Here is a 27,812-nt window from a genome sequence, read left to right on the forward strand (position 1 = left end):
ATAAGAATGCTCTCGTAGAATCCACTCTAGATTTTGCAGGTGGACTTGTGAGCACGTCACGTGCTTAACATTTGGACTCATTATTTGTGACGAATCCCTGTGAGGCAGACAGCTCACAGCTGCCGGCTGTCCCTCCATGCCCCCCCCCCCCGCCCCTTTGAGGATTGCTCCCTCGGATTGTGAAAAGGACAGTTTAACAAGGAAGCACGGACACCTGCATGGGGTGATCTAGTAGCCCTGGAGACCTAAAGACAGGAAAAAAGGCTGGAAGGAACCTGGTCCCAGCGGTTAACCCGCAGGGTGAAATGGTGGCAACTTGAACTTCCCTTGTGCTGATGGGAAGTTGTATCACCATCAGCACTTTAATGGGATGCCAGCGAAACATCTGATCGCCTGTAACAGGCAACATCCGTGTAAGGTGCTGATTTTGACGGCTGTGCTGAGGCCGGGAGCGGGAAGGCCGCTGGGGGTGAGAGGCGTAGGGCCTTCCCGTTACTCTTGGGCGGTTCAGGTAAAACATACGCACAGAGAGGTCGTGTGTGTGTGAGTGTGTAACCTGCGTGTGGAGGAGGAGGAGTGGAATGTGGGAGCGATGGGGCAGGTGGGCCAAGGTGAAACCCGGGGAAAGGAGAGAGGGTTGCTGAGGATGGCGCATCCCGGCCTTGCGGTTTTTACTTACAAGGGGAAAATAAAAAATTACTTTAAGTCATAATGTGCAGGACTGAGGGTCAGCAGCCACCGGGTCTAGAGGACAAAGCGGCTGGAAGGCGCCCCTCCAGCTGCCCCTCCGTTCTGCGAGCCCCCGGGGGGGCGCAGACCCTGTAGCTGCAGGGCTGACCCCATCAGGTGCTGCCATGAGCAGGGGAGCGGGATTCTGGCGCCGCCTGCCCCAGCTCCCTGCCCCGCCACCCCCTTCACCCCCAGCCTGGTCTCCGTGGCTCTCCTGGGGGTTCCTCCTGCGGTGGCTTTGCCCCAGCCTGCTGGCAGGCGGTCCCCTGGACACCGGGGCTGGGGGGTCAGGCCTGCCTCGGACCTTTAGTGCCCCTTCCCCTCCCTGGCCCTTGGCTCTTCCGCGCATTGGGAGTTTTCCATGAGGTCTGGGAGTCCTGTAAAACTCTCTCATTTCGGGGAGCAGGGTGGGCAGCCGGGGTGCTCTTGAAGCTACTTGTCCATTTCTCCCTGGAGCCAGATTTCCCCTCCTGCCTCCCTGTTGTTCCCAGACTCTTGCTAGTGTTACGGAGCAGCCCCGATATAGAACGGGGTGCCTGGCTGTGGGTCCTCACCTGCGCGCTTCAGAGGGACTTATGAATACTCCACTGCAGGCGCACACAAGGTTCATAACAGGCTTATTTACAAGGGAAGGGCAAATGAGGAAATGGACAACTCAGGGCGAAAAGAGGGAAATAAAGTCTTTACTGCGTCCTACCCGATCCGCGGACCTGGGAACCCAATGGCACTCCAAGAGCTGGCCGAGCGCTGGCGGGGAGCCAAAAGGGAACCCCCCCAAAGCCCACGTGTCTGGTTTTATACCAAACCTGGCTGCTTAACCCCACCCTTACGTTCCAGCAACCTCCCCTCTGGTGACGATGGGATTTGTCTTTCCCAATGTCCTGACGGCTGTGGTCAGGAGTGGGGGTGGGGTCCACAAAGCCTGAATGGAATTAGCTCAGGACATCCTCTCCCCCTAACACTAGCAGCCCTGGGTCTCCATGTTCACCCATAGGCTCTTCTGACCAGAGAAGGGACAGGCAGGCAGACACCACCCCCCCTCACCACCCCGGGCTGAAGCGAGGCAAGAGCAGGTCCCCCACACCAGGCCAGTCAGTGGGTGATAAAGGTGTATTTCAAAGCGCAGAGCTGACAGCTGAGGACCTGTGTGTTGGGGGAGTGGGGGGTGGGCAACGGCTGGACAAGCTTAAGCCCTGTGGGCGCCTGCCGCAGGCCTGCTTCTGAGGGGCCAAGACTGCGACTTAAACTCCAAACCAGAGCAATCTTCAAGGACCATTGTTTGTTAATCCCACTAGAACAAGCCTTCCAGGTATGGCAGAAACAAAGAACTGGGGCCTCCCTGGTGGCACAAGGGTAAGAGACAACCTACAACCTACGAAGCAATCCGCAGCCACTGCAGCAGGAGTTTGATCCCCTGGCTGGCCAGGGAGCTACCCACGGCGCAGCAGCCCTCTCCTGTCTCCCCGCTGCTCCCCTCCGCAGCGGATCTCAGTCAACCTGCCTGTTCTGCTCCCCACTCTTCTCTGGTGAATCCTCTCATCCCCCGCATCTCTGGCCTGCACCCCAGCTCTTGTATGCATAAATAAATAAATCTTTTAAAAAACAAAGAACCACCTAAACTGGAAAACAAAAACCAGAAAGAAAAAGTGGTAGAAAGTGATACCGGAATTGTCAGGCCTAGTCGCTGAGCCAGGAACGGATCCCAGGCTGCAGGGGCAGCGCTGAGTCCCAGCCACGAGACCCCACGGGTTGGTGTCTCACGAAACCGCAGCAGGAACTTCGCAGACGCTCAGGCCAGCAAGCGAGAAGAGGCAGGTTTGTTTAGAGAAAGAAAAAGTTTATTGAGGAGAAAAGGAACAGAAATAAAGTGGGACACCCGGGCCGGTAGAACCGGCCTGGGAGGGGCCAGGAAGCCAAAGTGGAGTCAGTGTCCCAGGGAATGTAGACCTGCTTTCCCTCATTATCCTACAGCTCCACCCGTCTCTCTGTGATGGGTTAGTTCTTGGCCGTTTCACTTAATTTGCTACTGAGCGGGGATCTTCACATTCCTTATCTAACAGCTTTCTCTTTCCCCATTTGTTACTTCTTTATCTTTATGGCCCAGTCCTCAGAGGAGCATCTGCATTGAAGTTAAACAGCTGCCCTTCTAAGTTGTCCATCAATTAAACCACTCTCCATTTCTCCAATTTCTGCCTCCCTTTACCACCTGAAGGAAACCAAGGCCCTTGTTAACAGTGTATTCCTTGGTTCTGGGATGTTTGTTTTTCCAGGTGGAATTAGTTACACTCCTCTTGCTGCCCTTATCTCTGAAGCCTTCCTCAATTCTCCGAGGTCCCCTCCTGCAGTGTCCCTAAAACTGCCTAATTACCCTAACTTGCCCTGGGTCTCAAAAGGATCCCTCAACAATCTAAAACTTCTGCCAGAAAAAAAAATCACATCACAAAGTCAAGAGACAAAAACAAACTCAGAAGAAAGGGCTGGAGGGAGACGACCAGCGAGGTTAAGTCTCTGGCGTATAACCTGCCCCCCAAGCAGTAGCAGGAATGCTAGCCACGCAGCAGAAAAGTGACAAGGACAAAAGGAAAATCCCCTTTCCCTTTCCAATGAAGAGACACCACTGAAAACAGGGCTCGCTATTTCAGATTCTCAGATTGTCAGGGGGAAAAGGCTGTCCTAAAGCTCATTCCACAAAGGCTTCGTGGACTCCACCCCCACCCCAGGCCAAAGCCAAAGACACTGGGAACTCCACATCCCATCCCCACCCAAGGGAAGGTGGCTGGGACCTGAGGGTGGGGTTCAGTAGCCAGGTGGGTATAAAGGCAGACACGTGGGCTTTGGGGGGGTCCCCCATTTTGGCTCCCCGCCTGCTCGCAGCGTCCGGCCAGCGCTGAGAGTGACTTTGGGTTTCCAGGTCGGCGGATCGGGTAGGACACATGAAAGACTTTATTTCCCTATTTTCTCCCTGAGTTGTCCATTTTCCTTATTTCCTTTTCCCTTGTCAATAAACCTTTTATGAACCTTTTGTGTGTCCTGCCGTGGAGTATTCATAAGTCCCTTGTAAGCGCGCGGGTGAGGACCCACAGCCAGGCACCCGTTCAGTATCGGGGCTGTCCTATAACAAGATGAAGACCAAAAAGCTGGGAGCTCGCAGTGTGGGAGGCCAACTCCCGGGGCGGCAGAGAGAGGGGGCTTTCTTTTTCCACCTTGACCCTGAGAACCCCGCCCCTCGCCTTCCCTCCCGGAGGTTCTCTGTTCAGCTGGCCTGTTTTTCCCTTGCTGTTTCACAGAATTGCTCAAGAGTTTCCTCTTTTTTTTTTTTTTAAGATTCATTTTTATCTGGGGCTCCCTGGTGGCTCAAGGGGTTAAGTCTCAGCACTATGACACTATCCGCAGCCACTGCAGCACGAGTGCTACCCCCGGCCAGGGAGCTACCCACATGGCGCAAAGACCTCTCCTGTCTCCCGTCTGCTCCCCTCAGCAGTGTGTTTTTATTTCTTTATGCATACAAGAGCTGGGGTACAGCTAGAGGTACAGGGGACGGGGGAGAGGATTCACCAGAGACAGAGCGGGGAGCAAAACAGGCAGACTGACTGAAACACACTGCTGAGGGGAGCAGCGGGGAGGCAGGAGAGGTCTGCTGCACCATGTGGGTAGCTCCCTGGCTGCGGATCAAACACATGCTGCAGAGGCTGTGGTTAGATTGATGACAATGTCATCAACCTTCTTCCACCCCCACGCCTCCAGCGTCCCCCAATGTTAGACGCCAACCCAATGTTAGTCCTTCCGCCTGGCCACCAGGGAGGCCCCTGAGATGTGCTCTTGTTACAGAGCAGAATGAGGGGCACCCCAGGACCCCCAAACCTGCCTGCTCTAAATAGGTTCTGCCATCTACCACATCAAGATACAACATACTCTAGTGTGTAAACCTTCAGTAGAAAAGAACTTAAATACAATCAGTGTGCGATTAGTGTGCGATTAGTGTGCAAATTCAAGACAAAGGCAGCCATTGTCAGCCTCCCCCAGTCCTCACCCACGTCTGTTTCAAGTGTCTCGGCATGTCGCAGGCCGAGCAGCCAGCGTGGCTTCCTCACGTCTCTGCACCCCATGCCCCCTCCAGCCGTCTTCTCCCCAGCTGTCTGCTTCTCCTTCAGCTGCTTCTCTGGGTCCTCGTCCTGCCTCCTTTCTAGCGCCCCTCCATCCTTCCTTACAGCAGGCGGGGGGGGACTACACTGCGCACGCTTACATGCCAGGATGTCATCATTTAACAGAGTTAAAACCTAGTCTCTGCATGTTGCTCAGCTAACAATGCTGGAGACACAAAGTAGATAAGAAAGGGAGAGAGATAGTGTTGCCATGGGAACTTGGCCGCCACATGACTGCTGCGGGCCTATCAAGAGTCCAGGAATGTGGAAACAGAACAAGCAGAACCAGACAGGACACCTCCTGTGGGGAAAGCCCCCCAAACCTGATGTCCCAGCAGAGAGCAACCCGCAGAGGCTGACTCCCCCAGTCATGAAAAGCCCACGAGAGCAGGTATAAGAGGGAGTCCCAAGTCCTTCTGTTAGGGGGAAATGATGTCCTGAGCTAATCCCATACAGGCTTTGTGGACCCCACCCCCACTCCAGACTAAAGCCATCAGGACATTGGGAAAGACAAATCCCATCACCACCAAAGGGAGGGTGGCTGGGACCTGAGGGTGGAGTTGGGCAGCCAGGTTGGGTATAAAAACCAAACACGTGGGGCCTCCCCGGTGGCGCAGCGGTTGGGCGCTGTGTTGCGAAGCTGCCCGCTGCCTCTGCAGCGCTGGTTCGATCCCCGGCTGCTCCCTGGCCACCGGGGGAGGGTCCCACATGGTGCGCAGACCTCTCCTGCCGCCCGCTGCTCCCCTCAGCAGTGTACTTGGGTCCTTCTGCCTGCTCTGCTCCCCGCTCTGGCTCTGGTGAATTCTCTCACCCTCTCGCGCTTCTGACTGTACCCAGTGCTTGTATAAACAAATAAATAAAACTGCCGCGGACCAGCCCAGTGGTGGCGGGAGATCGAGACATTCTCAGGAATTGAGTGAGAACGAGCAAAAGGTGGTCGAAGGAATTATGGCGAGGGACAAGAAAGAATGACACACAGACACACTCAAGGGAGAGTGAAAATCTGAGTGCAAATTTATTGAAAGCATCATGCTCTTTTTATACATTTTCATAGACATTGTACATTATGTGGTTAATCATACACCAAATCATTACATAACGAAGACAATATGCACTAAATCTAGATTCTGATCCCAAGCGCCGATAAATCAGGTACTGACCGAGACCTCTGCAAGAGGTCCCATTTTTCTCTACACTGGTCATGACCTTTTGGCTTTTGTAATTAGCCCTAGCTTACCCATTGACCCAATTATTCAGAATTCCCCTGTACTTAGGATCTATGTCAACCTACATATTTTTGTTATTACTATCACTGTTTATACAGCACAACCTAATTCCATTATTGTAGGCTCCCCACACCCACCAGATTCCTAATGCATTTTCCGTAAGCAGTCAAACTAGTTTTACAGTAATAGTTTAATAGAGCTAACACTTATTATTGAGGAGCGAGTGTGACCTCAGCAAATTGAGCAGGTTATTGAAACTCAATGCTATTGTCTTCTAGCGGTCATTTTCCATAAAGTTAAAAGGGGGGACACTTATAAATCCCCTCGGGGACTGCGCCTGTCTTAGGTCGTCAGGAGTCACAAACCGAAGGTCTGTTCCTGATCTTACCCGTCATTGGCTGACCAGTCCAGTGCACAGGGGAAGAGGGTCTTACGTACTCTATTTGTGATCATCCACAGTACAGCCACTCTTTATTTCATTCAATTACTGGCGATCAATGGTGGCAACAGTGGCATTGCCAAGCATGGAGGCAGGAGCTGCCACATAAAACATGACACAAAAAAAAAACCAAACACGTGGGCCTTGGGGGGCTCGCTATCGCTCGCCTCCCTGCTTCATGGCTCCTGGCTGGCGGCCAACTCTCAGGGTGCCATTTTGGGTTTCCAGATCGGTGGGTCGGGTAAGACTCATTTAAAACTTTGTCTCCCACTTTTCTCCCTGAGCTGTACATTTCCTCATTTCCCCTTCCCTTGTAAATAAACCTTTTTTATTAACCTTTCACGTGCGCCTGCAGTAGAGCATTGATAAGTCCTTTTAAGCGCGCGGGTGAGGCCCCACAGTCAGGCACCCCGTTTTGTATCGGGGTTGCTCTACAACAGTTCCTGCACAGGCTTGTACCTCCCGCCTGGCCCCTGCTCTCTCGCAGGGTGTTTCACTTCCTCCACTCTGCCTCTGGTGAATTCTTCCGCCCCCAGGCGTCCGGCCTCACCCAATGTTAGACGCCAGACAGGACACACACACACATCTGGAAGCCTGTATGCGACCGTTTCCTCCTGGGGAGTAAGCCAGAGGTTTGGGTGAGGGAGAGACCTTATTTCACGAGTTTTGTTTCACAGTATTGACGTGGTGCTGTCGAATGGAGGAGGATCTGGGTGGGTCCTGTATGGAATTAGCTTTAGGACATCCTTTCCCCCTAACAGAGAGATGGCCTGGGAGGTAGTGTCCAGCATTCACATTTTAAGATCTTAAATCCATTTTGTTTGCTTGATCAGAATGTGCTGCTGTTAGGGGGAAAAGGCTGTCCTAAAGCTAATTCCATACAGGCTTTGTGGACTCCACCCCCACCCCAGGCCAAAGCCAAAGACACTGGGAACTCCACATCCCATCCCCACCAAAGGGAAGGTAGCTGGGACCTGAGGGTGGGGTTCAGCAGCCAGGTAGGTATAAAGGCAGACACGTGGGCTTTGGGGGGTCCCCCCATTTTGGCTCCCCGCCAGCTCGCAGCTCCGGCCAGCTCGGAGAGTGCCTTTGGGTTTCCAGGTTGGCGGATCGGGTAGGACGCATTAAAGACTTTATTTCCCTATTTTCTCCCTGAGTTGTCCATTTTCCTTATTTCCTTTTCCCTTGTAAATAAACCTTTTATGAACCTTTTGTGTGTGTCTGCAGTGGAGTATTCATAAGTCCCTTTTAAGCGCGCGGGTGAGGACCCACAGCCAGGAACCCGTTCAGTATCGGGGCTGCCCTATAACACTGCCTCTGGGACCCCAGCCCTCCCTGTCCTCAGGGCTACTGTCTCGGTGCCCAGAGCTCCTGCCCACCAGCCAGGTGTCAGGCCAGGCAGGCGCCTCTCACTGGGGGGCGAGTCCTGGGGCCAGGGACACACCGGAAGTAGGTGTCTGCTGCAAACAGCGGGCAGATGTCAGGATGAGCTCATGTGCTTCGAGTGGGGGAACAGCGGAGCCCCCCAGGCAACAGCCCTGCCACCGCCCTAGCTGACAAGCCGATGAGGACAGCACCCCTCACCTTCTCTGAACCCGGCTCTAAATAAATAGGGGACTGCCCCAGCTGGGCCTGCAGCTCAGGTGTGCGCACTCCAGGCCCTCACAGACGCGAGCATCCTTTCTCTCACCCCAAGCATCCTTTTTTCACCCCAAGCATCCTTTCTCACCCCGCCCGCACAGGCACAGCCTACTCTGAAACTCCAGGGAGTCCCCATAAAAATGCAGCTTTGCCTCTGTGTAAGCAGCAGCTGCTCTTTCCCCTGGTTCCTGGCCTCGCGGTCTCTGGAGTGAGAAGGGCGCCTTCTGTCCTAGCGAGGCGGGGTGTCCCTGCCCCGGGGTGCGGGGTCCTAGGTGAGGGCGCGCGGGGAGGCCCCAGGGAGGCTGGAAATTAAATAGGGAAACCTCAGGGGCCTCGCCGCGGGGCGACCCCTAGAGGGCGCTCGCGGAACCACCCGCCTCATTTGCATGTTCCCGCCCACAGGCCAGTCCCAAGAGGAAGCCGCGCCCCTTGCACTTCAACTGGAGGAAGCGTTGCCCCGCCTAGCAACAGCTCCACCAATGAGAAGCACCGCAGTCCAGCCAATGAGACGCCGGCACCGCCTGCTCTCCTCCAATGAGCTCGGTCAGAACAGCCCCGCCCCCCTGCTGCCTATATAAGCAGCTCCTCTCGCTTTGGCGCGCGCGTGGGGCGGTTCCTCTGGGCATTGGGGCGAACTCGCTTTGCTGGCAATTTAGCCGTTTGTGTTTTTGAGAAGGCGACTTTTTATTTATGCTTTGGCCGAGCAGCTGGTTCCTTCTCGACAGTTAAACGGAAGTCATTGACGTCAAAGATTAAAGCAGACATTCCCAGGCCAAAGCCAGGCGGCCAGAACCCTTGGGCCAGAACCTGCCTGGGTGGCAAAGGGCCTGGAAGGCTCCGCAGTTTGACTCCACCCGAGAGGAAACGCCCCTAGACACCATCAGAAGTTTGGTGAGTGAACATTTTGCAGAGATTCTTTCATTTCCCCAAATGCCTTCGTAAGTCACCACGTGCACACGGCGGGGCGCAGGGGCAGGCGGCCTCGTCGGGAGGGTTTGCGGCCATCAGAGCGTCTGGGAGCCCAGCCTGGCGACTGGCCATACAGCACAGGCGACGGCCAGCGGCTGAGGTCAGAGGCTGTTCTTCGAGGACTCTAGCAACTGAAGCAGCAGCTGCGCCCAAGCGTGACTCTCCCTCCGCTACAGGCTGTCTTTCATTGACAGCTGACAAGGCCAAGCCTTGATCAGAACCTTAGAGCCTCAGCCCCAGTCATCAACCTCCGGGCAGGGGGAGGGGCTGGAGCTGCTGCTAACCCCTGTGGTCACCGATTTAACCAGCCACGCCTGTGAAACCACCACAAGATGGTAAAGGGGGAAGTTGGGAGGGCTTGGGGTTGGTGAACAGGTCGGGGGACAGGGAGGTGGTGTGCCCCGTGAGGGACAGAAGTGCCTCGCCCACCACCCCCCCCCAGGGCGTTCTCTTAGCCGGTTTATAGTTTGCTGTAAACTTAAGCTGTTATAGGGCACCCCAGAACTCCCAAATCTGCCTGCTCTAAATATGTTCTGCCACCTGCTGCATCAAGGCAAACATACTCTAGTGTGTAAGACCTTTAATGGAAAAGAACTTTAATTAGTGTGCAACAAAAAAAGGACAAAGAATAGTTTCCAAATCAAGCCCCCGAAGTTACCTACCACTCATGGGCAAATGTCCAGCCAAACACTGTTGGCCCAAATTAGGGCCACTGAGGCCCGAAAGCCTGCCACAGCCTAAGGCACCTCCCCGCGGGGGCCCACAGGAAGGGGCAGAAGGGGCCCAGCATGTACGGGACAAAAGGAGCAAAGTCAACATAAAAGCTGCCGTTGTTAGCCCCACCCGCAGGTCTCATCCATGCCTGTTTCAACCGTTCCAGGACCAAGAAGCAACTGCAGCTTCTTCACATGTCTCTCTCTCCACGTGCCTCGTCCAGGTCTCCTGGCTTGCCATCCTGCTTCCTTCCTCCCTCAGTCTCCCCTCCACCTTCTCTTCTTCCCTGGTCAGCTCCGCCATGAGTGGGGGACCTGGAACCTCCCCTTTTCCTGGGGACCACACTGTTACAAACAACAACTTGTTTCTCACCTTCTGGAGGATCCCTGGTGGGAGGCGGACAGGCCTCGTGTTAAATCTGCAGAGATTCAACAAGTGAGATCTGTGGGCATCACTTACACTGCACAGACCTCAATGTTCTCATTTGTTAAATTGGTAAGTTGCAATACATCACAGATGGATGAGGATCATTTCTATGAATTGCAAAAAAACTGATAAGAAAACAGAAATGACTCAGTAGATAAGGATGCCAAAAAATACACATTTGCAAAAAGGTAAATATCTAGTGCTGGGAAGTAAACTGGCCAGTAGGTAGGTTCAGCTGTATCTTTTTGCAAAATAATTGAACACCAGGTGTTCAATTTTTTTAAAGTTTTTTTTTAAGTATTTATTTTAGTTATGCATACAAGATCTGGGGTGTAGGCCAGAGGTGTGGGGGCGGGTGAGAGGATTCACCTGAGATGGAGTGGGGAGCAGAACAGGCAGATCTACTGAAATCCACTGTTGAAGGGGAGCAGCCAGGAGACAGCAGCCGGGAGACAGGAGAGGTCTGCTACACAGTGTAGGTCACTCCCTGGCCTGGGATCAAACTCTTGCTGCAGCACATAGCTTGATAGTGCTGAGACTTAACCCCTCCCTTGCACCACCAGGGAGGCCCCCATAGGTGTTTTTTTTTTTTTTTGGTGGGACCCTTGCCGGCGGCCGGGGATCGAACTGGCACTGCAGAGGCTGCGGGCAGCCTTGCAACCCAGCGCTCAACCACTGCGCCACCAGGGAGGCCCAGGTGTTAATGTTTTAAAGGCACAGTCTGCCTAGAATTCACTTTCAGAAATCTAGCTCATGAAAGCAAAAGTACCAGTGTTATAGGGCAGCCCCGATACAAAACGGGTTGCCTGACTGTGGGTCCTCACCCGTGCGCTTAAAGGACTTATCAATACTCTACTGCAGGCACACACGAAAGGTTAATAAAAGGTTTATTTACAAGGGAAGGGCAAATGAGGAAATGTACAACTCAGGGAGAAAAGTGGGAGACAAAGTTTTAAATGCGTCCTACCCTATCCACCGATCAGGAATCCCAAAATGGCGCTCCGAGAACTGGCTGCAAGCCAGGAGCCGTGAAGCCAGGAGGCGAGCAAGAGAGTGAGTGACCCCAAGGCCCAAGTGTCTGGTTTTTATACCCAACCTGGCTGGGACTGCGCCTGCACCCCGGAACGGGTGAGGCCACGGGAGCTCCCGGGCCCCGGGGCGACCCCCGCGCCCGACCCGAGCTCCGTGAAGCCAGGAGCCGTGAAGCCAGGAGGCGAGCAAGAGAGTGAGAGACCCCAAGGCCCACGTGTCTGGTTTTTATACCCAACCTGGCTGCTTAAGTCCACCCTCAGGTCCCAGCCACCTTCCCTTTGGTGGTGACGGGATTTGTCTTTCCCAGTGTCCTGATGGCTTTGGTCTGGAGTGGGAGTGGCGTCCACAAAGCCTGCATGGAATTAGCTCAGGACATTGTTTCCCCCTAACACCAGGACATTAGGATCTTCATGCCAAGGACTTGCTGTAGGTATGTTACGTGTATGGCCCGAGACTGGAGACCTGAAGGCGGGGAAGGCGCCCCAAAAGGGGCCTGCCTGCCTCAGGCAGGAGTCTGTTGATACTTCAAGCTCCCCTCCTTTGGTGACCTACTTAGAGCTCCAGGTATTGATCCCAGGATGGCTAATTCCTGGGAAATCTGCTGCAAAGGGAAGAACTATGCTCCAAGGTCATTTCTGGACTTTCACGAAGCTTCAGTAAAAAACCTTGATAAGAAGCAAGTTCAATAGCCTCTCTGGATGAGGGTGGAGGCTCAGCTGTGTTTTTCATCTGTGACATTTCCCCCCCCCCCCCCCGCGGATGCGGGCCCTCCAGGGGGATGTGCCAGGACCAGCATTTTAACCTGGCCGGTCCAGGGGCAGCTGGCCCTTTCGGGGTTCAAAGAATGGGGCGTCCACAAAAATGAGGGCTTGCAAGCTGACAGGGCCTAATACATAAGTGCGCCGAAAGGGGCCACTCCTTGAACCCATCACGGAGCTTCCGTCCATGCTCAGCTCCCCGTCCCCCAACTCTTCGAAGGCAGTGGGAACAGCGCCGAGTGTGGGAAGGGGCGAGCGGAGAGCGCTCCCCAAGGGCCCCAGGAGCAGAGAAGCAGGGCCCGCGCGGCGGGAGGACTACAACTCCCAGCACGCCCCGCGCCGCCCGGCAGCGCTTTCCCATGAGGCCGCGGGCGGCGCCTCCACACGGGCGTTCCCGACAAGCCCCGCGCGACAACCGCGGCTTTTGAATCGCGGCAGCGGCCGGCGGCGGCGGCGGGATGGGAGCCCAGTCGCTGCCCCCCGCCTGGCGGCTCTACCTCAAGCACCACCGCATCGCTACCTTCACGAACTGGCCCTTCTTGGAGGACTGCGCCTGCACCCCGGAACGGGTGAGGCCACGGGGGCTCCCGGGCCCCGGGGCGACCCCCGCGCCCGACCCGAGCTCCGGCCCTGCGTGGGCGCCGGGCCCCGGGGGGCCCCGCCCCGAGCCCCCCGCGTCCCCGGGGACCCCGCCCCGAGCCCCCTGCGTCCCCGGGGGGCCCCGCCCCGAGCCCCCCGCGTCCCCGGGGGACCCCGCCCCGAGCCCCCCGCGCCCCCGGGGAGCCCCAGCCCCGAGCCCCCCCGCGTCCCCGGGGGACCCCGCCCCGAGCCCCCCCGCGCCCCCGGGGGGCCCCGCCCCGAGCCCCCTGCGTCCCAGGGGGGCCCCGCCCAGGGGCCACGACCCCTCAGGCCGGCCGGGCCCCGAGGCCCTCCCCGCCCTCCCCGCCGGGGCCTAAGCTGTCCCTCCCTTGCAGATGGCCGCGGCCGGCTTCATCCACTGCCCCACGGAGAACGAACCCGACTTGGCCCAGTGTTTCTTCTGCCTCAAGGAGCTGGAAGGCTGGGAGCCAGACGACGACCCCATGTAAGTCCCCCGCCAGCCTCCCAGCACCCCAGGGTGTCTGTCCTCAGTGCAAGCTTTCCTTCTGACCAGGGCGCCCCCAAATCACCTGCATTTCCAAGGCGCCTGTGATAGAGCAGCTGCAGGGGGGCGAGTCCCTGCAGGCAGCCGCTTTGGCGCTGCTGGTCCAGCTCATCGAACCTGATTTGGCCACACACCCTTCAGGGTGGATGTTGAACATTTGTGTAGGTGCCGGGCGCCCTCGGGGAGCTCAGGACACGGGATCAGCCTGCCTCTCGCCTCCTGGGATGTCCAGGTGCTTTTCTCTTTGAGAGTTTAAAGACTAGCCTTGTGGAGCTGTGATCCAGCCCTGCCAAAACGCCCCTTGAAAGAGGCACACTCTCTCGTTGCTCTGGGTCTTGTCCTCTGAAATGTTAGTTATTAGAAAAGATCCCGCATGTGTTTGGTCAGGCCGGAGGATCTGTCTGTCATGTGACACCCCTTTTCCCTCGCCACGCTGACCCTGTCATAATGGTTTGTCCCCACAATCTAAAACCCCCTCCCCAGAGAATCACCGAGTTGTTTCTTCTGGCCAGCAGAGTCTTGCTGCTTTTCCTAACGTGTCTGCTGTTACTCAGATTTAACAGGGAGGGTCTGGTGACCGGGCCGGCGGTCACTGGGAAATCCTGGGGTAGGACCTGTGGAGTGAATTATGTGTCTGATGTGTCATTATTGAATGTCTTTGTGGACACTGGTGACTGTCTTCCGCCCCACGCGGCCCAAGGAGCACTGAGACACCTGGCTAGTGGCGCCTTTGTCAAGCCAGTGGGTGACCTGACGCTCCCAGGGGCATGAGATTGCTTCAAACGGTTCCCCAGGGTGTCAGAGGGATTTGACGCGTGACATCTTAGACCGTGTGACGTCGCAGATAACGTGCACCGGCCACGAGCACGTGGTGGGCGGTGTCCACAGAGCAAGGGTGCCGGGACAGCTGTGTGGCTGGTGACCCGGCGCTAATCCTGTCCACTCTACACCCTGCACTTGCCGCCGAGCGAGGCTGCGTGTGGGTGGTGGGGAGTGGCCCGTGAGTTAAGAAACGTGCTTCCCCGGACCTGGCTTTTCTCTGTTGACACTGTCGTGCGTTGATTTTTCTAGAGAGGAACATAAGAGGCATTCGTCTCGCTGTGCTTTCCTTTCTGTCAAGAAGCAGTTCGAAGAATTAACCCTCAGTGAATTTTTGAAACTGGACAAAGAAAGAGCCAAGAACAAAATCGTATGTATGCTTGGGAGGCAGAACCGCGTCAAACCGCCCCGCCTTGAACACTGAGCTCCCGGCCTCACGCGCGCGGCGCGCTGTTCTCTTCAGACAGCGTTTCCAAGCCCCTCCGTGTGTGTGTGAGGATGGAGAAGAGCAGGAAAGCTTCTGTCCTGGAGCGGGTCTTGGGTCTGTGCAGAGAGATGGGAGGCCCCCGCAGGGAAGGTATGGTTGGCCCTGCACAGCGGTGGTTGTGCTGCCCTCCTGTCTTCGGTGATGATGGGGGAGGCCCTTTACATGGTCTTGCGTTCTCATGTCAGTGCTGGCGGCAGGGTTTGGGGTCATGGCGTGTTTCAGGATGGGCACTGCGTGAACTGGGGGCAAGAGCTGACAGCGCAACCCTCAGGGGAGTTCTACAGTTTCTGCCTGAATGGAGGCGCTGGGCTATTGGAAGTAGAAGCATGGAGAATTAGAGAAAACCTGGACACTGGGTCCACCTGGATTCTAGATGTGCGGTGTGGCCTTAGTGTAGCTCCCGTTTGGGTGGGCACTTCCTGGGAGGTGACTCGTAGCCTGAAGCTGGAGGTCGGCCGGGCAACCTGTCTGTGCTCGCCTACCCGCAGCGGGACAGGGAGCGGGCCTGTCCTGTGGACTGTTCTGGGCAGAGCTCTGGGCGGGGTGGGGCAGCCTGGTTCTCTGCTACTCCCCCACCTGCCGTTCAGGTCAGTCTTGGCCGCACAGTCCTTGCTGCGGCTCAACGGCTGCAGCCCAAGGGTTCGGCTGAAACTTCCTTTCTAGAGACTGAGAGGAAATCATTCTGCCCAACACAGTGACTCTCACATGCTCTTACATACACTCACATACTCTTACATACCTTTTTGCCAGAAAGGGGAAGAAATTGGTGGTCAGTAAAGCAAGTTGTGGAAGAGCCAGGCTGGAGGGGAGATTTGAAGACAGTGTTGTACTTTCATTTTGTAACTGTTTTGTTCTCCCCAGATCAAAATACAGAAAATGTTTATGTTTTTATTTTTATTACTTTAATTTACAAAAATGATATAAGCCCCTGCACCCTTCACTGGTGTGTCCCCTCCCAGAACATCTTCAGCGTATACATTTTACACAGAGACTAAAAATAAATATTAGAAATCAGGACTAGAGGCCTCCCTGGTGGCGCAAGGGGTTAAGGCACAGCACTGTGAAGCAATCATGGCTACTGCAGCACGAGCCGATCCCCGGCCAGGGAGCTGACCCACAGGACGCAGCAGACCTCTCCTGTCTCCCCGCTGCTCCCCTCGGCAGTGTATTTCAGTAGATCCGTCTCTTCTGCTCCCCACTCTGTCTCTGGTGAGTCCTTTCACCCCCTCCACACCTCTGGCCTGCACCCCAACTCTTGTGTGTATAAATAAATAAATCTTTTTAAAAATTAATTTATTCTTCTAAAAAGAAACGCAGCCCCCACCTCTCCTGCCCCGAGCCCCAAGCCCCGTCCTGTGGGATGGATGGTGAGGGCTGGGTGGGAGCTGGGTGTGGAGAACGGGCGCAGCCTGAGGCCTGTCTGTCACACTGGGGCCACCTGGGTGGGCACTGGAGGGCGCTGGCCTGCAAGCCTGGGCTGTTTTGTAGAAAGAAGGTTGGAAGCCGCTATTTTAAAGGACAGATGAGGTCAGTTCCGTGGCCGCAGTGCATTGTGGAGGACTGGCATGGTCAGGTGTTCCGTGGAAGTTGGTCGGTGAAATAACTGGCTGTAGGTAGCGTGAACCGGGACGCTGCTGACACGCTGTGAGCCTCCGAGGCCCAGATCTCCATCGGGTGCGACTGCTGCTGCTTTGCTGACAGGGCCCTGAGCTGAGGGGTGCGCTGCAGGCTGGGGGGCTGACCTGGAGAGCCCCGGGGCCAGGCCCGTCCCTGCTCCTGTGCTGCTGCATCGAGGCCCGTTTTTACAAAAGATGGAATGTGTTAGAGTCAGTGTGAAAATAAATCCTTTCAGGAGCTGGACTTATTCCCCCGGCCCCCCATTTTGGGAGCCAACAGACTTCCCATGTGTCTGGCCTGTTGGCCAGAAGGACAGTCATGTCGCTGAGCTGGGGTCCTCCTTTAATCTCCTTGATTTCTCAAACACATGGAAAAACAAAAGACTTATTGGGTTAAACTTGTCTTTCTAGCAAGACAAACAGCTTAACTCAAAAACTGACTTTTCAATACGTACAATTAGGTGTATCTTAAATTTGATCCCATTACTTTAACTGCTTTAGAATTATTAATTAAAAGACACATGTATAAACCAAACAAATAATAAATAAATAAATAAGACATGCCTCTAGAAAATTAAAAAAAAAAAAAGATTTATTTATTTATACAAGCACTGGGTACAGTCAGAAGCACAGGAGGGTGAGAGAATTCACCAGAGCCAGAGCGGGGAGCAGAGCAGGCAGAAGGACCGAAGGACACTGCTGAGGGGAGCAGCGGGCGGCAGGAGAGGTCTGCGCGCCATGTGGGACCCTCCTCTGGTGGCCGGGGAGCAGCCGGGGATCGAACCGGCGCTGCAGAGGCCGCGGGCAGCTTCGCAACCCAGCGCTCAACCACTGTGCCACCGGGAGGCCCAGTTGCCGTGTCTTGATAGAGTGGGGGTGGAACTCCACAAAGCCTGTATGGAGTGTGCTCGGGACAGCCCTTCCCTCTGACAGGAGCACCTGGAGGCTGGAGAGTTTTCTGTTTCAGGAAAAAGCGGCTCTTTTTAATTGGGCATGAGGAGGGGACTTTCCCCACAGGAGCTACAGAAGCGGGGGTGGGCGGGGGTACAGGCAGGGGTGGGTGTGGGTGTGTGTGTGTGTTACAGGGCAACCCCGATATAAAACGGGTTGCCTGACGGTGGGTCCTCACCCGCAGGCCCACACCAAAGGTTAACAAAGGTTTCTTGGCAAGGGAAGGGAAGGAGGAAATGTAGCCTCAGGGAGAAAAGAGGGAGATAAAGTCTTCAATGCGTCCTACCCGTTCAGCCCGCCTGGATTCCCCAGTGACCTGGGAGACCAAGCCGGCCTGGCCAAGAGCAGAGCCAAGTGCCCGAGACCCCCCAGCGTGGCTGGTTTTATTTACACACAGAGAAAATGCTGCTTAGCTCCGCCCTCAGGGCCTCGCAACCTCCCGGTCATGGGATCTGTAGTTCCCAGAGTCAGGGTGGCGCGGGGGTGGCGTGGGGGTGGCGTCCACAGAGCCTGCAGGGAGCCTGTCCCGTGTCTTGATAGAGGGGGGGTGGCGTCCACAGAGCCTGCATGGGGTTTGCTCAGGGCAGCCTTTCCCCCCACATGTGGACTAGCTGGTGACCCTGAGCTGGGTCCTGGCTCTGGACCTCAGCTTCCTGTCCGTTCCGGGGCCGCGCCCACCCCAGGGCCCCGAGCGGTCGCCTGGCCAGTGTGAGTGGCGCAGGCCGAGCAGCGTCACCCTCTCGGGAGTGCGGGGGGCGGTGGGGCGAATGGGCACTTGCCCACAGAGCCCAGCGCCTCCCCAGGGGCCCCCAGCAAACGTTCCCTTTCTTGTTTTTACCCCTCCCCGAGTGACAGCGCCCTTGCTCCTGTTCACACGCTGCGCTTCATTTCCAGGCGAAGGAAACCACCAGCAAGCAGAGGGAGTTTAAAGAAGAGGCCAAGAAAGTGCGCGCCGCCATCGAGAAGCTGGCCTCCGGGGAGTGACGCGTCGCGGGTCCCGGCCCCGTGGGCGGGTCCCCAAGGCGCACCCCGTGTCACCACCGGTCCTGGGGCCCCACAGCGCCTTGCAGAGGAGAACTGTGCTTCGTGAAACTGGCTTTAAACTTTGTTTTGTCTTGGAAGTGGCTCCAGAGGCAGCCTGAGGCCTGCTGTGCTGCAGGGGCAGCGGCCACTCCTTGTCCTCCGGGGTGCTTGCTTTGTTATTCCCGGGCTGCGGGGATGCAGAGGTGCGGGGCGCATGCGAGGGAGGCCCTTCCACCGGCCACGTCCAGCCTGAGAGGGGTGGGGGGGGGCAGACAATTGTGGGGGCCATTTTCAGTCGCACCGCAGTGCGCGTGGGCCTGCCAGTGCGGCGCGCGTCTCCTGGCCACCTCGCGTGCTGCCTTTGGCGGCCCCTCCGTGCAACGCGCTAGCCTCCCTCTACTCCGAAGTGGCTGCTGGGGGGTCACGTCCCTGCCCGACGTCTGCAGGCGCGGCGAGGCCAGGGGTTCCCGCGCCTGTTTCTTCCTCCTGCCAGCCCCACGTTGGGGAGCGGGGTACCGGAGGCCGAAGCCCTGGCTGCAGTCAGGGCCCTTTCCACCCGCGGCCGGCCGAGCGCGCTTCTCTGCCCGCCTGCCCGCCTGCCGCCAGGGGCCTCACGGTGCCCGTCCTCGCCTAGAGCATGCGGTCGGCTGGGCATCGGCCTGGCGAGCCTCGCCCGCACGGGTGGCGGGAGAGGCCCCGGGAGGCGATGTGTCGCCGCGCCCCGCGGGCTGTGGGTCTGGAGCCCGGCGCCCGCCAGCCTCTGTCCTGGTCTTCGGAGACCTTTTTGGGAAACTTTTAAAAAGTAGATAAACTTGTTTATGTTGTTTGTCGTCCGACGAGATGTTCGAGCTTCAGCGCAGCGGGCCTGGGCAGCGTCTGGGTGGTCGTGCTACGACAGCGGCCCGACCCTCTGGTCCCGGGCGCCTGCCCACGCGCGCCCCGCCCCACCCTCGGCTCCATACCTGGCGGCGCGGCTCTGTGTGCGGCGGGGAGGGCAGCCCTGGGCCCTGAGGTTCTGCGAGGTCCGCTCGCGCTGTTGCTCCATAGAGCGGCCGAGGCCGCGCTGGCAGGGGAGCCCCAAGCCGGTCCTGGTCTTCGGGGAGCAGCGTGAGCTGCTTTGGGGTTGGGGGACAAAGCCAGGCCGCAGGAGACACCAGCCCCGGAGGCCCAGGCCCTCTCCCCACCGCAGCCCGTTCCCCACTCCCAGAGCCGGGTGCTGTGGGGTGATGGATGGGGCGCCCGCACCCCTCGGGCGCAGCAGCGCTGCGGGGCCTGCCCCGGCTCTGGCGGGATCTCTGCAGTCCTGTTGGTTGGTCCTGAAAAATAAAGCCATTTCATTTCAAACTGCGGCCCCCGCTGCAGGGCTTTAAATACCTGCCGTGCCCCGTGGGCCCTTGGCCTGCGGGCTGGTCCTCCCGCCCCGGCCGCGGGGGGAGCCCCTGCACGGAGAGCACCACACTTCTTGAGGGGTGCGCTTGGGGCCACGGGAGCCGCAGGCCGGGAGAATAGGGCGCTGCGTGTCCTGCCACCTGCCCCTGCTTCCTCCTGGGCCCAGCGGGGGATGCGCTGTGACGGGAACATGGGGCCTTTCCAGGGCAGGCCGGAGTTCTGGCTGTCATTCCCCCACACACACCCCCCGCCGGGGCAGGAGGGGCCCCAGGGGTGAGGCCCAGGTCTGGGAGGGGGAGATGGGCAGTGGGGGACGGCTCTTCCCTGCCCTCTGCCTTGTTCCAGACTGCTGGTGGGAGGAGCGAGGGCAGGCAGGGGGTTGGCCGGGCTGAGATGGGGCCCTGACTCCGGCCCTGGACTGACAGTGACAGTGGCAGAGCCCCATGAGGCTTTGCTGGGCGCTGGGCCCAGCTCTGCCCACGCTGCTGTCCCGGCACGTTGCGCCTGGGGGATGTGCCAAGGTCAGCGGGAGTCATCCTGGGTTCCCTGGTCTTTTGGTGCTACTGTCCCACCCAGCCAGCCACCAAGCGCCCCAGGCTGGCTGTTATCCCTGCGGTCCTGGCCGGTGCACCTGTCCCAGCCAGCATGGCACTCAGGACCGATCCCCACGACACAGCCCAGGGCTTCCCCCAGGGACGCTGGGCTCTTTGGGAGGCCCAGAGAGGGAGGGAGGCAGCAGTGGACCAGCAGCTCCGGGAGGGACGTGGGGGGTTCTGGTCCAGGCACCTTTGGCCAATCTAGGTGTTCCGATGGCCCCCCGGCAGCGCCTCCTGGGCATTGGCTGGTTCCACCAGGGCAGGTGCGGCCAGCACCTTGCCAGGCACCCGCCCCGCCCCGGGCTTCCCGGAGATGCCAGGCTTCTTGGATGAAGTCCTTGGGCCCCCCACTGGGGCACCCAGGCCCTGGGAGGAAAAGGAGTCCCTGCCTGCCCTCCCCACCCCCATGTGTGACTGTTGGGGAGAAGGTTGGAGGATGGGGAAGGGCTGGTGTGGCTCACTGGGGAGGTGTTAAAGGTCCAGGGGCAGTGGCTGCCTGGTCTGGGGCGTGGGACTCAACCCCACCCCTCTGCAGGTGCCGGGAGGAAGCTGGGGCTTGGCTGTCTTGGGGGGTGTGGGTCTCTCTGCTCTTGGGAAGCAGCTTTGGGGATGCCCAACTAACCTTGTGCAGCCCCTAAAGCGGCCCTAGCCATTGATGGGCACCCACAGTGTGTCAGAGGGGACTAAACCCCAGGGTGGGGCTCAAGGGGGTAGGAAGCTGGTTCATGGCGGGGGTCAGCCTACCTGGTGAGGGTGGTCAATGGGAGGATCCGACCCCCCCAACTTCTATGGGTGTTCTTCAGGCAGCTGAGCTTGAAGACCAGGTCCTAGGGGTGCCCAAGGCTCCGTGTGACAGTCTCCTCCAGCTCGCAGAGGTCCAGGGTGCTGTGGGCAGGCCTGGGAGGGGTTGCGATTGCACCCCTGGGCTCTGCAGGTATCATGGGGTGAAGGATCAGGTCCAGAGTTCAGCAGTACCTGCTCCGTCTGCTCCTCCCCAGCTCTGGGCCCTGGAGCTCGCGCTGTGGACGGAGCAGCTATCCCTGCTGAGGGCGGGGTGGAAGGGACAGCGCCCCGAATTCGGGAAGTGCTCTGGGTGCCCACAAGGGGGCAGCAGGGTGCTGAGCAGGGCCCAGTGTCCAGGAGGCTGCAGCTGCCCCCAGGTGGTCAACCTGGGGACTGGTCCTGCCTTCCTGGGGAGGCCACCACCCCGCGGTCCCTGCAGGCCCCTCCTGGCGCTGGGAAGCTGGTTTCCACTAGGCGAGCAGAGCCCTGTGCTGGCCAGAGGACGCCCAGGGCCCACGTGCGGATGTGGGTCCTTACCTGGGCTGCCCTGCCCTGCTCGTAGACATGGAGGGGGCCCCTGCCTCAGGGAGCTGGGAGCCCTGGCAGTGACACATCAGAGACAGGTGGGGGAGGGGGCAGTGTTGGCACCAAGTCCATTGCACCCGTCTGCCCCAGCCCCTTCAAGACGCCTTACTGCCACGGGTTGGGAAACCCTCCCGCTCGCAAGCCAGGTCTAGGACAGCAAACCTGTGCCTCACCGGGCCTGGCACAGCCATCCCCATGCCCCGTGGTTTTTGCAGAGCATCTTCTGCCTGAGGTCGTGACCTCGGTGCTGCCCCTTGGGGGACAAGCAGCCCAGGGCATGCACCTGTCTGGCAGGCAGGGATGGGCACACCAGGAAGCAGAGTTCAGGAAAGGGGCGCTGCGGAGGTGTGGCAGTGTGTGGGGGACGAGGACAGTGCAGGACCCCCAGCTGGAGAGGGGGGGCGGCTGCAGAACCCAGAGATGGGGGTGAGGTGTGGAGCGTGCAGGGAGGAGGCCGCCCTCGGGGAGGGAACTGGCATGTGCTGCTCACTCCCTTGTTTCCTGCCAGGGGAGGGTCTGGGGCTCCACTGATGTCCACGAAAGTCAGCCCCCCAGCAGAGAGGGGAGACTTGTGCAGAGAATCTGGATAAAGTCCCCGCGCTCACGGCCATGGTGAGGCTGGCCGAGGTGCTGGTGGGCGCAGGCGAAGTCCGCCCCGCCCCGGCAAGCCCTCGTCCGCCCCTGCAGCTCCGAGGGGGCGGGGGCCGAGGCGCCTTTCCACAGGGGCTCTCCCTGGATACTCGAGCCCGAGCCCCCGCCGGGGTTGCAGTGAGTGTCGGAGCGGGATGGGAGCCCCGTCTGCCAGCTGCAGTCTGTGGTCTCGGTGACCGCATATGTGGGTCCAGAGGTCCCTCATTCAACCCTCTGCACCCCACCTCCTCCTGGGCCACATTGAAGCTCTGTGGTTTGAACCCTCTGTCCCACCCAGACCTCACACCTGTCTCACTTCCTTTCCCATCAGTCCCCCTGCAGGTGGGGCCCTGCGGTTTCTCTGCTGACTTCCTCTCACGGAAAGGAAGGACAGGAGACTTGGGGGGGAGGGCTGGGGGAGCTGTGGGGCTCTGGCCCCTGCTTTAAAGCTGCTGTGGCTCCCTGTGGCCCGTGGCATCAAATCCAAAGCCTTTAGCATGACATTCAAGGCTGGTGGGATCTGACCTCTGACCCCTCCGGGAACAGGGGTGCCCCTCTGCACCCTACACTCCAGTCCCCCCACCCCCGCCTGTATCCTGGACTCCTTCTCAGCGCTGATTGCATATGCAGTTGCCCTAACCCTGCCCAGGGGTCTCCCTTCCCTGCCCAGGGGTCTCCACTCAATCTTTAGGAAGTCGCCTTCCCTGTCAGTCACCCCCACCCCAGGGTTCCAAGGCGCTTGGCCAGCACCTCCCCCACCCAGAGGCTCTGCTTGTTTACACTCAGGGCGCCTGCTGAGCACTGGGCTCGGCATCTGAAGTTCCGGGCAACGTGGGCGTCTGCTGGACCCTGATCAGCCCGGCAGTCACCTGACCCCGACAGCCCTCGGCACTCACGTGGTGGCCCCGTGGCTTGCGCCTGGCACGGCTGGCTCGCCGCGGAGGCAGCCCTCAACCAGGGTGAGGGCATCACCGAGCTTCGGAGACGCTCCCCAGGTTTTAGAACCCGGTCCTGGGAAGGCGGCCCCCCCTTTCTAGATTCGTTTCTGCTATTCCTCACGGGGGCAGGCGGGGCAGGACGATGGCCGCAGGACAGTGCAGAGGCCTGGCTTGAGCCCTGACTCTGCCATGCGCTAGGCCGGCGGCCTGAGCGCCTGCTGGGCCTGCCAGGGGCGCGGTCTGGCTCGGAAGAGCGCCCGTCGCGTTGGGCCGTCGGGCGACCCTTGGGTGCGCACGGCCGCCACCTGACCGCTGAGATGCGGACTCTGCTTCTGGGCCCGAGAACCTGCATTCGCAGAGCTCCTCGGGCGGTGGGGCGGGCCGAGCGGCCGGGACCGCGCCCGCTCCCGCCAGCACCACGGACAGCGCCCCCGGCGCCCCCGCGAACCCCTCCCGGCCTCCAGCCCGGCTCGGCCCTCGCCACGGCTGCTCCTCACGACCGCCTCGGCCGTGGCGCGCCCCAGCCGGCCCGGGCCGGGTCACCCCGTGGCCGCGCGGGTCCACACGCGCGCCGGACCCCCGCGCGCCCCCCGCCCCCGCCCCCAGACCGCTGCCCCTGGGCCGCGGCCCGGCCAGTCCGCGAGTATAGAGGGGTCAGCGCCCGGCCCCCCACCCCGGCCCCCGCCCCCCGCCCCCCGCCCCCGGGCACGACCCGGAGCTGCGGGTCAGCGAGGCGCACTGCCCGGACCTCGGCCGCTGACCGGCCGCGCGGCATGCCGGGAGTTGTAGTTCGGGCTTCCACTCGCGAGCATCCCCCAGCCCAGGCTCGGCGGGCCCCGCGGCATGCCGGGAGTTGTAGTTCGGGCTTCGTCGCCCCGGGCTCTGCGCGAGCCGGGGGTGCGGGAGAGGGAGGGGGTGCGGGGGCGCTGCTTCCCCAGCATGAAACGGGCAAACTCTGTGGAGCAGGCGCCCTGTGGCTCTTCCCTCGTCCCAGGCGCTCCAAGCGCTTCACAGATGTTAGCGCAGTGAAGCCCCACCGGCTCCAGGGGGCTAGCGGGGTGCTTCTCTCAGGCGGGGGCCTCTGAGGGGAGCAGAAGTGAGTGGCGGCCCTGGGGCAGGGCCCCCAAGGGCAGCCCCCCTCTGTGGGGGGGCGTGACAGAGGCCAGGTAGACAGTCAGGCGGATGATGGCCGCGTCCTAATGTCCCTCTTCCTTCCGGGGGCCTGATGGGGAGCAGAGTTAAAGGGGTTCATGGAGCATCACCCCTTCCCACCCCTGCCTTTGAACTCTAACCCTTTGGGAGCCATTCAGCCTTTCCGTGCCTGCCTCTTTGCTGCAAAAGGGACCCTTTGGAGGATTCCATGACAAGGTGCGGGGTGCTGACCCCAGGGCCCGGCTAGTGGTCAGCCCTGCGCTGTCGGGTTCACTGCCTGGCCCCTGCTGTCCTGGTTATTGGTTGCAGCTGAGGGGCGCCCCCCAGCACTGGGCTTGGCGCTGTGTGTGGGGTGCCCCTGATTCAGGCCTGGCTGGGCTTCTACTAGGGGACCCTCCCTACAGAGGGAGAAGAGGCCTCCCCAGTGCGCCCTCCTGGTTGCGGGCCACAGGCGTCGGCCCCTCACTGGAGGAAGTTGAGGCGCCCACAGCTCTGGCCCCGGCCCCGCTCATCCCACTGGACCGTCATCAGAGCTCTGCCGTTGCCAGCCCCGGTCGGGTCTGGGAGGCAGCATGCACTCACACACGCGCACACGCCCTCACGCCTGTGCACATGCATCCCGTCCCAGGGCACGCTGGGCTGGTTCGTGTGTGTCCGTGTGTGTTTCTGTGTGTGATGTGTTGCACACGTGTGCGTGTGTGTGCATGTGCACAGGCATGAGGGTGGTGTGTGGGCGTGTGTGAGTGCATGCTCAGGCGTGTGCACTGTAAGTGCTGCATGCACGGGCATATGCTCGGGTGTGTGAGGGAGTGGGTGTGTGTGCGCGTGCCTGTGCCTATGAGTGTCAGTGATCATGTGCTCCTGCGTGTCCCGGGCTGCAGCTGAGGCGCGAGTGTTCCTGTTGAGAAGTGGGGCGCGGCTGAGCTGAGGAGTCAGAGCCCCTCGTGCAGCCCCCACTGGACAGACCCCCTCCCTCCTCCTCTTCCCAGAAGGAGAGCCCCGCCCTGGACAGCTGCCTTTCCCGGAGGTCATAGGTCCTGGGTCATGGTGTGGTCTTCCACGTGCACACAGACCTGCCGCCCACTATGTACCGGTGGCCTCCTGCGCCCAAGCCACTGCTCTTGGCCAGGACTTGGCTCCTGTCCACCCAGTGGTGGGGTCCCTCCCGCCCCCTCGGCCCCCCCACGGCCGGGCCCAGCCCCTGCCGCATCTCTGTTCCCCCCTGTGCTGGCCTCTCCCACCGGCTGCGCCTGCCCTTCCTTCTGCCCAGACCCAGCCACCAGCACGTGTCCCTGGGCGCCAGGTCTCCCCAGAGACACCCTTCCTCCGGGAAGCCCCCTGAGCCAGTGGGGGGAGGCCCTCCTTTTGGGGTCCTGGCAGCATCCCTCTCCCCCACCATGGGCGCCAGCAGGGACCTCAGAAGTTTCCTTTGCGCCCAGGGTGCCTGGCCACAGCCCTCAGCAGACACGGGCCACCTTCCCTGGCCCCGGCCCCGGGGAGGCCCCGGGGAGACCCTGGGGAGCGGGGTGGACGCTGCTCCTGCTCCTGCCTGGGTCTTTGCACAGGGTCCTCAAGATAGCCCCCGCCCCCGCTTTCCTGAGCTGCCAACTGGCGGCTCCCCAGCGCAGTGAGGAGACCCGGGGGGGCTCGTGTGGGGGTTGGAACGGAGGCAAGTCCGGGCTGGCTGCACATGGCACCCCGGTTCCTGGCGCCCCTGCAGGTGCAGCTCTGGGGGCACAGTGTGCGGATTCCTGTAAGGCGGGGCCTCTGGCAGGAAGCGAGCGAGCGCAGCCGCTGCTGGGAAGCCGGCTGGCCCCGCTGAGATAAAGGAGGCAGCAGATGGAGCTGGAGATAGCGCGGGGGCTGGGAGCCGCTCGGGGAAATGTCCTTTCCACCCCGGCCTCCTGGCCCGGCGCCCGTGGGATGCACAGGGCGCCGGCCTGGGTCCGACCCACGGCCTGGTGTCCAGGGGGGGATGTTTGCGCCTCCACAGCCACCTCAGACTTGGGGGGACTACGGGCAGAGTGGCGGCCCGGGGACCCCGGCAGGGCCGTGGGCGCGCACCACATCAAGGCCACGTCATGAAGGAAGGAGGGCTGCTGGGGGGCTCCTCCAAGCCCCTGTGCCCCCAGCCGGGCGGCGAGCCGCAGCAGCACAGCGGAAGGTCCCCTGCAGAGCCGTGCCGGGGCGGGGACAGCGGGGACGGCGGGGGAGGCCCTCAGTGGGACGTGGCCCAGCAGGAGCCCACCGTGGGCTGCACGTCCTGGCAGCCGGGAGGCCCTGCACGCGCGGGCCAGGCCAGCCCCAGAAGGTGGCCGGTGCCCCCTCAGCCTCTGGCCCCGGGTCTGGGTGCTCCCCGCTGGGACCTCAGAGACACCCGTGTTTTCCAAGTTATGAGTGTCACACGGCCCGGCCCGCGGGGGCGCGGGGAGCGTATTCGCCCCCTTTACAGACACCTGTGAACGCGCAGCGAACTCTGTCGGCTCTGCGGGCCCGGCCCGGGCGCGTCCAGCGTTTTGCTCCGCGTCCCCCGCGCTTTGCTCACGCCGTCCCCGGGCTCCCCCCCGGCTGACAGCGCGGCCTCTGTCCTTCCTCACGGCCGGGCCGTGTCCCACGGTGTGACAGCCAGGCCCTGGCCCTGACCCCGGCCCGGCCCGTCCTCCAGCCCCTCCTGCCGCGGCCGGGCGGGTGTCCGCGTGAGCGCGCCGCGGGGCAGCTGGAGGGCGCCAGGTTTGGAGTTGGAAGATTGATGCTCTTTGGGGAGAGGCCCAAGGGGGGGCACTGCCGGCCCCGCGGTGTTCCCCTCTTTAGCCCTTAGAGTAAACCTGGCTCTTCCCAGAGTGGCCGCGCGGTTGCGCCCGCAGGGCACCTGCTTCTGTCGCGCGGGCCGACCAGGCCGGTCTCCCTGCGAGTCGAGGACAGCCGGGCTTCGAACTTGGGGATGGTGCCCCCGGGGTGGCCCCTGGTCTGCGGCGGGTCCGAGCGGCTCTGGGCCCCAGGTCCCTGCCCGGCGCTGCCAGGGGCGGGCAGCCACTTCCTGGGGCGCAGCATGGATGCCTCGGCGAGGTCCCCGGGGCGGGGCTGCCGAGGCCTATCGGGGCTGCTGAGCCCGCCCGACGCCTGGACACCCTCGGCCCCCCCGCGGCGGCCGCCCGCGCAGCCCGCAGACCTCGCAGCATCCCGGCCGCGTGTGGGCCGCTCCTGGCTTCCGGCCGCCCCTTCGGGTAACGGAGGACGCTGCCCGCTTTCCTCCTCTCGGCCCTGAGCTCCCGCCCCGAGGAGCCTGGCGGCCTCGCGCAGTGCTCTGGGCTTGTCCACCCGCCCATCGCGGAGCGTGCCCAGCTGCGGCTGGTCTCGCTGCTGCCAGCGCTTGACGGGTGACCGGGTCCTCCGCGTTCCTGCTTGAACTCACGGCCCTTCCCCTACGACGGGCGCCTTCTCGTCCCCCGGGCCAGTGGGGTCCTCACTTCCTGCCACGGTCTTGCCTTGGCGTGGCCGCTGGCTGGGGTGCTACCTGGCGGTCGCTGCGCCCAGGCTCAGACCAGGCCAATGCGGGGCATGGCTCGGGGAGCACCGGCTTGGGGAGGGGCAGTCCAGGCGGGGCTGGGGAGGTCTTGGCCGGG

The 27,812-nt window shown here is 60.6% G+C and overlaps 1 protein-coding gene across 1 annotated transcript; it reads left to right on the top strand.

The window, feature by feature from the left end:
• Positions 1 to 12,534: 12,534 nt before the first annotated feature.
• On the top strand, positions 12,535 to 18,077 carry BIRC5 (baculoviral IAP repeat containing 5; the record flags this gene model as incomplete). The annotated part of the gene is made up of 4 exons (XM_084238544.1): positions 12,535 to 12,645; positions 13,051 to 13,160; positions 14,292 to 14,409; positions 17,988 to 18,077. 4 exons carry the CDS (start codon positions 12,535 to 12,537, stop codon positions 18,075 to 18,077), a joined length of 429 nt encoding a protein of 142 aa, XP_084094670.1.
• Positions 18,078 to 27,812: the final 9,735 nt, after the last annotated feature.

The sequence above is a fragment of the Talpa europaea genome, assembly GCF_964194135.1.
Source record: "Talpa europaea genome assembly, chromosome: 7".
Classification (NCBI taxonomy): domain Eukaryota; kingdom Metazoa; phylum Chordata; class Mammalia; order Eulipotyphla; family Talpidae; genus Talpa; species Talpa europaea.